The sequence below is a fragment of the Protobothrops mucrosquamatus genome, unplaced genomic scaffold (assembly GCF_001527695.2).
Source record: "Protobothrops mucrosquamatus isolate PMUCROS unplaced genomic scaffold, P.Mucros_1.0 scaffold181, whole genome shotgun sequence".
Classification (NCBI taxonomy): Eukaryota; Metazoa; Chordata; class Lepidosauria; order Squamata; family Viperidae; genus Protobothrops; species Protobothrops mucrosquamatus.
Genome location: NW_015386540.1, coordinates 2,988,802 through 3,002,156, shown reverse-complemented (window position 1 = coordinate 3,002,156; position 13,355 = coordinate 2,988,802). Strand labels below are relative to the sequence as shown.

Here is a 13,355-nt window from a genome sequence, read left to right as displayed (position 1 = left end):
ATTTAGTTATGTGCCCCTCTTTCCACTTTCTATACTTGTCCTTTTTATCTTTCAATTTGTCAGAGAGTTCTTTATGCAGCCATGCTGGTTTCTTTTGAGAGCTGTTATTTTTCCTCTTTGTTGGTATTGAGGTAGACTGGGCTTCTATTATCTTGCTTTTCAAAATTTCCCAAGCTTCTTGTGTTGTTTTCCCCTGGACGATTCTCATCCATGGAATCTTTCCCAAGCCCTCTCTAAGTTTATTGAAATTAGCTCTCTTGAAGTCCAAGACTCTAGTTTGACTATGTTCTATTGCTTGTGCTTCCATAATGTTGAATTCCAATATTGCATGATCACTACCTCCCAAGGTTCCTGTGGCTTCAACACCTTCTATCTATCTATCTATCTATCTATCTATCTATCTATCTATCTATCTATCTATCTATCTATCTATCTATCTATCTATCTATCTATCTATCTATCTCCTAGTTCACTTCTCTACCTTTTGGGAGACAAAGTTGTCTGCTAGGTTTGTCAGGAATCTGTTTGATCTTCCACTTGGTGCAGAGTTTGTCTCCCAGTTGATGTCAGGGTAATTAAAGTCCCCCATTACTATGGTGATGTGCTTCCTACATACCTTAGTTAGCTGACTAGCAAAAAGTTCATCTATTTCCTCTGTTTGTTTGGGTGGCCTATAGTATACACCTATGGCAATGTCATTTTTTCTCCCTTTTATATTGACCCAAAGGGTTCCCCTCAACTCCATCCTTGCTGGCAAAAGAGTCTTGAGACCAAAACGACATTGGATATTAAAGCTTTCCCTTTCGCCAGGAAATTGAATGATAGTATCAGGAAGTACTATGTAACACATAGTCAGAAGTTGTGCCAAGGCAGGAACAAGATGTGGCCTAAGGCCACTGTCAGGAGGGACAAGATCCCTTACAGTGCTTTTTTTCTAAAAAAAAAAAAAAAGGTGCCGGAACTCACACACGTCATACAACTTGCCTTGCCTACCCTACAAGGTTCCATCCAAAAAAGGTGCCGGAACTCCGTTCTGGGCGTTCTATGAGAAAAAAAGTCCTGGTCCCTTATATCACCGACCCTGTGATGTGCCCTTCTGTCAGCCAATCTCTACAAGTATTGTGAACTGCACTTCAATGAACTGGTTTCAGCTACTCCAAAACATGCATTGGTTCTACTAATTCCTTATGATCATAGTAAACATTCTGCAAGTATAAAAACATTTTTCTAGAATACCTATTTTATACCAAACAATTTACAAATAAAATATTTGTACAAATTAAGAGCAAAACCTTAATAAAAGTACTATTACCTTTATATCCTTGCTCAGTCTCCCTGAGATCAATTTTAGTTATTGGCTTGAAATCAATATCCCACAGTCGAATGCAGCCATCTCTCCCACCAGTTGCAAAACCTTCCTCACATCCATACATACTAAAAATTCCAGCCTGCACAATAAAACAATTGGGTTTAATTTTTTTTCATAGGACACTGCTGTTTGCAAAGTGTTAAAATGTACTGCTTGTCAAACAGAATTACATCACAATGTTTTTTCCTATGAGATTCCAAACATTTATATAATCAGATGATTTAGTCATTCCATCATACACAAACAAACAAAGCAAAACCAGCCTATTAGAAATATGTTTTTCCTTGCCAAGAGATATTAGGCAGCAAAACCAGATTAGGCATATAGTCATTTGTGCGCTGCTGAATCATATTAAAATAATAACACTGTGTGACAATTCTATAATTTGAGTTCATATCTACTACTCTAGCACGCTTTTCTTGATCAGCCTATTTCTATGATGCATGTACTTCATATTTCTATTTGTCATTGCTAAGATCTAAGTCAGTTGCAACAGTTTTCATGACATATATACGCATACACACACCACACAGACACAGACACAGACACAGACACACACATCCTAACCTTGTGTAAAGATAAAACCGACCTTGGTTTAGATATTTAGATACAATTAACATAAAGATACAAGCATATTATAGAGTTTATCAATAGTGTATATATGTTGAACAAATTAAATGGATAAGCTTACAAGAACGATTAAAGCAGTTATGATGCTCCTTGCATAAATGACTGACTGAACCCTAAACACAGTAAACTAACTGAAGAAACAAAATAATTGCCAAGATAATCAAGGCAATATTGAATTCATTTCATCAGCATAGAAAAAGATTTATCTTTGGAACAAGCAATAAATATTTGTTAATCATAAAGTTCTATTTTGATCATTTCCTATTACAAATGTTAGAATAAGAAATGCTCATGGCACACTATGGGTAGTCCTCTTTCAACACCACTGATTTAGTGACTCACAACTATTTCTTCACAACTTATGCCCTTCACAGTGACCCTGTAGTCATGTGATCACAATTCAGGCTTACAACTGGAAACTGGCTTACAACTACAACGGTCACAGCATCCTGCAGTCAGATGATCACCATTTATGACTTTCACAGCCGGCTTCAACAAGCAAAGTCAATGGGGAAGCAAGACAAGATCGCAAATGGCGATCATGTGATCGTGGGATGCTGCAACCATGTGGGATTCACCTAACAACAGCACTGGAGTTGCCATTGTAAAGACACAGGATTTTCTACTTTATAACTGCATCACTTAGCAACAGAATTGCAGGACCCAATTACTGTAGTTAAGTGAGTTAAATAATTACTTGTATTCATGGCATTGCACCTTTAAATAATGTAACCATGAAATTAATTGATTCAAGTATTGTTGCAGAGACATAGCTTATATGATAGACAGATTAGTGATAATGAGTATTGTGTTCCATACTTATTCATGTTACCTGAAATATTTCTCATATTAAATTATGTTTTAATGAAACTCACAAGCTCAATTTTCTCCAAACAATAACACTAACTAAATCACATATCCTGGCATGCTTCACTAGAATTTAAGATTCCTTGCTATTGCCACATTACAGTACAAGACTATTTTTCTGTTCATAAAATTGTTATGGTAGAACATACCCTTGAATCAAATGAATTAAAATGTGATGAGTTATTTTTGTCCTTGCAGAATATTTTTATGCCTGCCAAGATGTTACTGAGAACAGCAAAATCAATAACAAAAATTGCTTCTGCAAGTATGGTGCAGTTTATTTAGTTATTATTTATATACCAAACAAATTTATATAGCTGTCCAACTCATACTTTAGGCGAGTCCAGTAACCAATCAGCATATAAATCATTTGAGAACTGGTTAAGTGTCCTAAAGTAAAATAGGAAACATACCTGTTAATAACCTACTTTTTGTACAGTAGCATATAAGTGGTAACTTACACCATGAGCTCCTTGGATTGTGCGTACTAAGGTGAGCCCTTTCCAGACATAGACGTCTCCATTTAAAGCACCAGAGAATGTAACATCATCTTTTGCACAAGACAAACAAAGGATAGTTTGCAAGTCTCCTGTTTTGCCAAATATTCCTCTTTTGGCAGTCAAGGCATTTCCGCACAGTGTCCAAAACTACAAAATGACAAACAGAGTACCTTCAGCATTTGCAATATGTGTTTGAATCATATCTTTAAGATGTATGAAAACCCTCTAGCAGTTTACTTAGTTCAGGTCCCTGTTTATGTGGTTTATGGTATTTACATTTAACTCCTTAAATGAATTATCAGGATGGTTTACATTATCAAAAGATTCAAAAGGATTTAAAGTGAGTAGAACAAATACTCAGAATACATGATGCTAACATAAAATCATATGATAAAAATGTTGACGTGAAACATTTTTATTGCTTTTAAAATAATGACAAACAAGAAAAGGAAATAAATCAAGATAATTAAGTATTAACTTAAATAATAATAAAAATAATTTGTTTTTACAAATAACCAGTGCAAGTCGAAATTTACAGAAGGATATTAGTAATCTCTTATTCCTCCTGTGATCCTAGTACTGAATGAAGTCTTTCCAACTGCAATCCACAATGCCTGAAAGGATCAATGTATTTTAATAAATTCTTTATTTGTAATAAAATCTGCAGTATGGGTCCTTTAATGAGAATCACTCCCAGATCAGGAGGCAAAGGATTACAAATTCTTGATTATTCCCTATACTCAGCACTTTATAGAAACCATATATAAGGTACTTTGAGGCCAGCATAATGCACTATAAACAACATATAGACCTTTTCCACACAAAAGTCTGCAAACACTGTCTATCTAACACATAGATGTAACCTCTTTGGAGATGATCTGTCTATACCTCCAATAGCAGGCATAATGTAGCTAAGCTTAAATCTTGATAGGGCCAACTTTGTGAATTGACCAATCCACAGAACATCCTAACCTGACCACAACCTTAAAGCCCTCCTCCCACTTCCCTTTCGCATCTAGAAAATTTTGCCTTATCTACTTTTTTGCCTTACCAGTTGTCATCAAGTCACCCACCACCAAGTGAATTGAATTACCTCGCCCCCATACACATTCTTGTTTCCCAAGTAACCTTGGGATATATTTTTCGTGGACTATATAACTGTCCTATCACATGTCAAAGATCTACTGTAATTGACATTCAGGTTGTAATTTACTTTTTCCCCCTATGGTGATTCATTTCATTTTAGTCATGGCTTCCCCTCTACTTCTGAGGCAACTGATCTGTTTATTCAACAAAATTTAGGAAATCATGACTTGCCTAATCTCCTTTCTGACAGAAATACACAATTCATAAGAGATATTTTGGAACATTCCATTTCAGTTATTAAATGAAAAGCACCTCCTCTCCTCTATTCATCATTTGCAATTGGATGTTAAAATAAAAGACAAATGCCACTCTGGACCAATACCCTTCCATGTTATATTAAATGTGTTTGTATCAATAACTGAGATGTTGCAGTTTCAGCCCATCTGCATTTACCACCCATGCCTGTAGCTACATGCTTCCCAGCTCTCCCCCATTCCAGAGGCATCCAGCATTCTATAAAATCAAGGATTATCCGGCTCTTGCCAGGACTTCATCCAGCATTGTGGAAATCAAGGCCTTTCCCTTTACAGTTGAAGATCATGTTTAATTTTCAATCAAAATTCCTCCTCCACATGGGGTGCCTAAAACACCAAGTTTATTGGACAATTTCCCATAATTGTATAGACCATCCTTCTGCTTTCATCAGAGATTTCCAATTACAGTGAAAACACATGTGGTTCCATTGTACCTTAATGGTCCTGGAATGTCTTCCTAGCCCCTTGTACAATTTGTTCCACTAACTTCAGTCTCAGTGGAATAGTAATTTGAGGTTGAAATTTTTTTGTGGGGGGGGGGGCTTCAGCACAAAGGGAACAGACTGGGATCTTTGATTTGCTAGTGTTTTTTCAAAAGGCAACTGGACTTTGTTTTTCCTTGAAGACATTTCACTTCTCATCCAAGAAGCTTCTTCAGTTCTGAATGAATGGCGGACGATGAAAGGATTTATATTCCTTGCAGTCATTTGGTCATTAGCACTCTTTCTGAAAGTCTTTGAGGCTACCTAGAGGTTTATCTGTGCCCTCAGGGTCACCTGAATAATGCAAATGGGTGTGGAACCTTCTTGGAGCTGCTGAAAGGATTGTGTTGTAAATAGAAGATAAGAGAGAGCTGTTCAGTCTTAATGTAGATGGCCTCTTTGACCCCTCTTTCAAATCAGCCGTCCTCTCTGTTTAAGGATGAGAAGGAAAATGTCTTAAAGGAAAAACAAAATCCAGGTGCCTTTTGAAAAAGCACCTTTGGAACTTTTAGTTAGAGGTATATATCCCATTCTGTTCTTTTTTGGAGAATTCTATTCATTCCAAATATATCAAGCACCAGCATCTTCACTCAAACTGACCCATTTTCTGTAGTTTGTATAATTCAACTGAATCTACACCTGGATCACAATTAGCCATCCTGTCTAAACCAATCTGCCTCTTTTGAAGACCTACCAGCACACACTCACATTCTCCCTCTCCCTCTCTCTCTCTCACACACACAAAATTATTCATACTTTTAAATTTCACTCTGAGGTTTAACCTGATGTGGGAATAGCTTTAAACAGCAGAATATGCATACATCAGAAATAATAGTACAGCAGTACAAAGAAAGATTTCTGGAGATAGATGTTTACATTTAAAAAAAGATTATTTATTAGAAAATTGGATTAGAAAAGCATATGATCTGGCTGTATTTTAAGTAAAGGATTACAAAGCCATGTAATCTGCTAAACTCTTCCATTGCATTCTTTCTGCTACTGTAAAATAGGGAGACAAGCTATGGGATTGAGGAGCATGAACTGGAAGTGACAACCACCTTGGGAATACTAGGCTTAGCAATGACAAATATAACAAATTAATATCAAACAAGGGAAAGCCAACAAGGAAATAACTACCCTAACTTTAAATCACTGTTCCTCAAACTGGGCAATTTTAAGATGTGTGGACTGGCTGAGGAATTCTGTGGACTGAAGTCCACACATTTTAAAGTTGCCCAGTTTGAGAAACACTGCTTTAATATCTGCTAATCCTGGTAGTCAATAAGATGAGAAGATGCAATAAGATAATGCATGCAACAATTGATTTTCCAACAATGTCTTCTTTTGTTAGCTTTGCTTTTAATTATTTCATTATTAAAGAAAACCAGGTCTTTTAAATTGTGCTAAACTTTGGCTCTGATTTGCTAGCTTTTTGTTGTATTTTTCTGATTCGGATATTTTGCAAATGTGGAGTGTTCTCTGACCTTGATTGCTTTCTTTTCTACAGCTTTTTTGCAAATCTTACAATGAAAGCTACCTTGAACATCATTTTATTATTGATTTCATTTATTCAATATATTTGGCCATCTACTTACTATTTATTAAGAGTAGCCTACACTGAATAAAAGAAGAGGAAACAAATTTCTTCCCCAATCTAAAGAACAAAGTCTTTCCCAACAGAAAAACAGGCATTTTTTTCAATATAGAAAAAGGCTTGGTGTCTTTGGTATGGAAAATTTTACAAGTGACAACTACTAGGCACACGCACAAACATATATAAAGTGTTAGATACTAGCAAATTTATTGAACTTTTTAAAAAATCATGTCATTGATCTGGAGCTAAATATCTTCAGAACTGAAAAAAAGCTGTTTGGTGAAGAGCCAACTGACAGATTTATTTATATATTTTGTATATGGGACATTTTGGATATTTTTAACTAAATAAAAAAAATGCCAAAATTAAACAGGCGTTTTTAATTTAAATTTTATTTAATTTGAAAATAATTTAATTTAAAAAGGAAAGTATACAAAGAATAAAATCAAATGGAAAAAGACATTTAGATATAAATATATGGGGCATGTCTTTATAAATTGTCCTCTTATGATCTCATCATCTATTTATACCTGTTTAAGATATTATATCTCTTTATCAGTCTACATGAATATGTATGTGCATTTTATTTTTAATATGCATATTAAATATTCATTAGTAAAATAACATTTATTTTGTTATATTTAGGGTTAGTTACAGAACTAATTATTTAATCAAGGCAATTTTCCTTATTTTAAAATGTCATTAATTCAGAAAAAGATATAAGGCTTTAGGTATCCAAAATTTTGCAGTAACCAATCTAGCAACTAGCAATAAATGAATCATATACTACATCAATATCTATGCTTTGAAGTTTATTAAAATATTTCAATGATTAAGAGTGAACATAAAAATCTATGAAAATGTCTGTAAATACCCATTAACCACATGAATGATGTGATTTTTTTAACTGTTCATCTCTTTTTTCTGTAATCAGGTGAGTACAGAACAATTCAATAAATTAGGATAAAAATTAATTCTGAGTTAGAATACAGTAACAATTTGCAGTTAATGACTTGATTCACATAAACTCTACCATTTTTTTCAATCACAATTTGTTAACAAGTTACAATTTGATTAACAAAAAAAATCATAGTGGTTAGATTAGTAGCAGAATTCACACATGCTTAAATGATATCACATTTGTTGCATCTTTGCATTCAGCTAAAATGACATGACATGTGTCAAAACTAGAGATGAGGGCTTGTCAAAAAGATGATGTATCCTGAAAGAAAATGAAATCTATCGATAGTTTATAACAAGCCCTCATCTATAGTCTGCACACAAGGCAAAGTAAAAGTTAGAAATATCTGGACAGAAAAAATATAATCCAGTTATAATAGAATAATCACAGTCTGTTAGTAACTGAAATATTATGATCATGAAATACAAGATGAAAGAAGTAAACACGAATTCAAATAAGATATGGAACTTTTGGGGTTTTTTTTAATGTGCATATTACATTTAAGAGTCTAATTTAGGAAAACTTTTTTCTAAATAAGGAGTTTGTAGGTTGACACCACATTATAATTCCCAATAGCATAGTTAGCTTGTACTGTATTTCAGCAACTTTTACTTGTTTTCCCCTGTTCTAAATAAATCTATTTTGATTAAAAACATGGGGGGGGGGAGGCTACACATATTTGAAACTCTCACCATGTGTCCCTTCTACTTATCTTGATAACTTATTCCTCTCAACAGTAACTCTATGTGTTAAGAATTTGTCTATTACCTTGCATTGGCGATGTAATAATTATAACTTAAAAGAAGTTAGTAAGGGAAAATGTGTCAGGTAAATATAACATTTTTCTCCACTGATAATGCAAAGCATCAAAACCAATTTACCTTGATATGTTATGTTACCTTGATATGTTTCACTCCACAGCTAGCCACTCGGTTAGGTTGAAATGGATCCCAGGAAATATCAAAAATCTGTCAAAACACATTCAAAACTGCTACACTAAATTAAAAATGAAGTGCATTAAATCCTAGAAATGTCTATTTCTTTCATACAATTTCAACAAAGTTCTATATCTCTATTATCAAGACTGTTAATAGTTACATCATAGCTCGTAATTTTTTTTATAGAAGACAAATGCATTTGAAAAACAGTCAGCAAAACAAACACCTTACAAGGTTCATTATATATGTTTGCCTTTAATTTACAGTATTTACATATATATAATAGGAATGTTAACAATTATAAGAAAAAAATGAAAATATTAATAAATACCAAATAGTACAGACCTAAAAGAACTAGATGAGATTTAAAATAAACAGTATTGTTATAAAAGATTGTATTTATTAGATAAAGCACATCCTTGCTATATAGATATCATCTTGAAAAAACTGATTTTACACTATTTTTCTCACATACCTATTACTATTTAATTGATCCACCTAGAAAATTATACAATTATTTGTGCTCTGCATAATTTAAATTGATAGCAGAATCATTCAGAACTGGGTGCAACTTTAGCCTGTAACATTATCAAACAGTTAATGGGGACTGCTTCAAAATTCCATTTTAATTTCCTAAAATAATCACCACAGAAAACCAAAAAGCCGCTGACATAATGGGAGTCTCATGAAAGGAATTTTTGCAAAGAACTCCTTCAGCATTATATACAGGAAGAAACCAATAGTAATGGACAAGCTGACTTTCAGAGAAATTATCAATCAGTAAATATTTTCAAACAGAGATAATATTATGCCCTTTTTGCAATAGCACAGATGCAATAAAAAATAGGTTAAAACTCTCAAGTGGTCCAAAACTGGTAAGATTTTTGAAATCACACCCTCATAAACCTCACACATTAATGCATGAAACCATGTGTGATATTAAATATTGAACTCTCACAATGTGTTTTTATTTCCATTCAATTGTGTCTGATTCTCACTGCCTACCCAAGTCCTTGGCAAAGTGTTTCAGAAGTGGCTGGGCTGAGAGAAAGCAAGTGGCCCAAGGTTACCCAACTGGCTTTGTACCCAAGGTAGGAATAGAATTCAGGCCCCTGGTTTCTAGTCTTTTGCCTTCACAGCTACACCAAACTGGCTCTCAAGTTTTCTCTTTCTGTTCTAAGTGACACTTTATGTAAAGGAAGCCTGGTACGTTGGATATGACAACAAACACCTCTGAAAATGTACAATTGTTTAATCACCATTTATGGAATAGCTATACTGCATGAGTAAAATTTTTCACCGCTATTTCATTATTGTTGTGATCACTGTTCAGTTCAAACAGCTACAAGGTCAAAGAAGAGGTGCTCAGAGGGGGAAGTTTAACTTTCCCTATTCTATTCACTTGACCACAAAATTCCAAGTTTCTTTAACTCCATGGAGCAAAAAAGAGAAGGTGGAATCCATATATTCATATCATATACCATATTTTTCTTCAATAGGCTGGTAACAACTTGGAAGTAAAATGTATGAAACCAAAAAGTGAATCAAACTAAGATAGGATGGGACATTAATCTTTTACAATCAAATTAGTAGCCTAGCCAACTGTTTTCAGTAAAACAACAGAAGCGGCAGCAACAAATCACTCCCAAATTATATTTGGTTGTCAGTGATATAATCCAGACAAAAATCCTAGCTGTTAAATTACCCCTCCATTATATGAAATAATACCATTTCCCATAAAGAATTTTACAAGCTAATTTGCATTCCTAATACAAACAAAAGGCACACTCATACATTACAAGAGAAATACATGGCAAATTCATTAGCTGATTACCCTATCTGAGTGGCCAGTAGCTGATGCCAGTAGTTTTCCTTTCTTCCAATCCCAAATGCAGACTGTGTTTTTGGCATCCAATCCCACTGAAGATAAACGCTTAGGAAAAATAATACATAACAGTTTTTAAATGAAGATGAGTTCAGGAGTAACTTTCTACAATACATCAATGCATAAAGGGGTTGAAAAGGGATGCTGAAAGGGTTGTATAGAGAATGCTAAAAGATTCAAATGCAGTATAGGTTTCACCATTCAACATAGTCAAATACTCCTTCCTCCCAAACAAGTTTGTAAGTTGAATTTAATGTGTTTCAGAACAATCTATAGCATCTTCCTTTTGTTAATTTCATATTTTAGATACACATGGCAATATAAAAGGTAAATGCCTTAAAATAAGTCATCCACCGAAGCAAACAGAATCTGGATATGCAATCTTTACCACAACTTTGTGAACCAAAAAGAGACAACTGGTTCTCTCATGCAGAAAGATAATTTCTCTTTTTCAAAAAATGGGCAGTTGAATATGTCACCTACCTCTCGGGAAACTATTTTTTATTTCTGGTAGAAGATTCTTTAGCTGAATCAAACCATTGATCTAACTAGCTAGAATCAGGGCTTCAAAGAGCAGTCTCTCTCTCTCTCTCTCTTACATTACTTTCAGCTGTGAGACAGAGGCACTTAAAATGAACTGACCGCAGGAACTATTTTCAATGCTCTAGATTCTAGAATATATTGCTGCTTTTTCCCTGCTACCACTGTCAGGTCGAATTTTCACCAAGTATTCAGTGCTGATACTTTTAGAATGTTGAAAATGTCACCAACCACTGATACAAAATTAATACAGGTGAAATTTTAAAATGTTTTACTGGTGTAGTATTTCACAGCTGGGCAATGTTGAGCTTCAGGGTTTAGTGACCATAGGCTAGCCCAGGGGCAGTCAACCTTGGCTCTTTTATGACTCGTGGACTTCAACTCCCAGAATTCCTGAGCCAGCCATGCTGGCTCAGGAATTCTGGGAGTTGAAATCCACGAGTCATAAAAGAGCCAAGGTTGACTACCACTGGGCTAGACAGCAAAGTTCCTAAAATTTTACTTGCATATTTAAAGATAAAGTGGCAGCTAAGGAAGGACTGATTGGGTTCCTGTTTTTATTGGTCTTTAGATGAACTGGTTTCCTATTTGTGTAGGTTGGTGAGGGCTGATCTCTGATTGGTTCTTTCTTTGTGCCTGATCCCGACTGATTATTTTGGTGGGATTGGAATCTGATTGCTTTATTTCTGAAATGTGTTTTATTTCTGAAATGTGACATCAAGTGAATCACATGATTATACCATTTGGTTAAGCCTTACACTAATCTCGTTCTAATAGTGTATTGGAAAAGATAAATTCTTCTTCGTATTTTACATCTAATCTGTATTACAAGCTTCTTTTTATGTTCTTAACCCCTCTTATCAGGAAAATAAATTTAAATGTAGATTATTTTAGGTTATCTTGTTGCTACTGCATAAGTTTAAGTACGCTGTAACACAAACATTTTATAAATATTTCTCTTCCCAAAGGATTAGCAGAAAATTGTCACACTCTCATTTTATAAGAGGAGAATGTTCCAAAAAACAACAACAGGAAAATTGATATTTTGGTTCCACTCTAGTAGAGCATTAAATACAACAAAAATATAAATTCAATAGATACACACCTGACCATCTGAATCAAAAGCCAAGCATGCAACTCCATGGGTATGTGCATCTTTTAAGACAGAGACAGCCTGTATATTGTAGGAATCCCAGATGCAGATATAAGGGTCCTTGCCAACTTGTCCTGTAGCAACAAGTGTTTTATCAGGATGCAAAGCTAGGCTGGAATAGAGTTCAAGAGTTTGTTATCACAATTTTGGTTATTACAGAGTGCATATATTAATGTACAGATGTTCAGTGATGCTTTTACAATTATTCTGCTACTATATAAACTCATTTTCTGTTCATATGCATGCAAAGCATTTTTTATGCCTTTTAATGTATGTGTTCCAACTGATATTTCATTTGCAAAAGATTACTGTAAAGAAGGGAAGCGAAAGGCAAGGGAGAAAGAGAAAGATACACCCAATTGAATGCAGAATTCCAGAGAATAGCTAGAAGTGATGGTCATAAGTCACTTTTTTCAATGCTGTTGTAACTTTGAAAGGTCATTAAACAAACTGTTGTTAAGTTGAGGACTACCTGTGTACTGATGTGGGGAAAATGTCCACTCAACATGAGGAACCAAAGTGATTGCAGATAAATGCAACAAACTATATGTAATTGTGTTAACTAAAGGATCATTTGCTTCTTGCCGAAGAATTGCAGAAGGGCCCTGAACAAAGCAAGGTTACAGATTATACTGTATATACTTGGTTTGTTGTGCTGCACAAGAAAGAAAAAGAAAAAGACTCTAGAAAGAGTACAGAGAAGAGCAACAAAGATGATTAGGGGACTGGAGGCTAAAGCATATAAGGAAAGGCTGCTGGAATTGGATATGTCTAGTTTAATGAAGAGAAGGCCGAGGGGGGACATGATAGCAGTGTTCCAATATCTCAGGGGTTGAGTATCCTGGTCCTGTTAGATCTCTCAGCGGCGTTCGATACCATCGACCATGGTATCCTACTGCATCGGCTGGGGGGGTTGGGGTTAGGAGGCACTGTTTGGCAGTGGTTCTCCTCCTACCTCTCCGACCGGTCGCAGTCGGTGTTGGCAGGGGGGCAGAGGTCGACCGCGAGGCAACTCACCTGTGGAGTTCCGCAGGGG

At 35.0% G+C, this 13,355-nt stretch overlaps 1 protein-coding gene across 1 annotated transcript in view; it reads right to left on the bottom strand.

Annotated features, from left to right (window-relative positions):
• Positions 1-13,355, bottom strand: part of LOC107285489 (echinoderm microtubule-associated protein-like 6) — a gene marked incomplete at its 3' end in the record, with an annotated part of 49,099 nt that overhangs the window by 31,580 nt on the left and 4,164 nt on the right. Inside the window, exons 2-6 of the mRNA XM_015813676.1 lie at positions 12,272-12,431; positions 10,576-10,674; positions 8,703-8,771; positions 3,328-3,513; positions 1,313-1,448 (exon numbers count right to left, since the gene is read on the bottom strand). Coding sequence (XP_015669162.1) covers positions 1,313-1,448; positions 3,328-3,513; positions 8,703-8,771; positions 10,576-10,674; positions 12,272-12,431 — 650 coding nt within the window. The remainder of the gene's footprint in view (positions 1-1,312; positions 1,449-3,327; positions 3,514-8,702; positions 8,772-10,575; positions 10,675-12,271; positions 12,432-13,355) is intronic.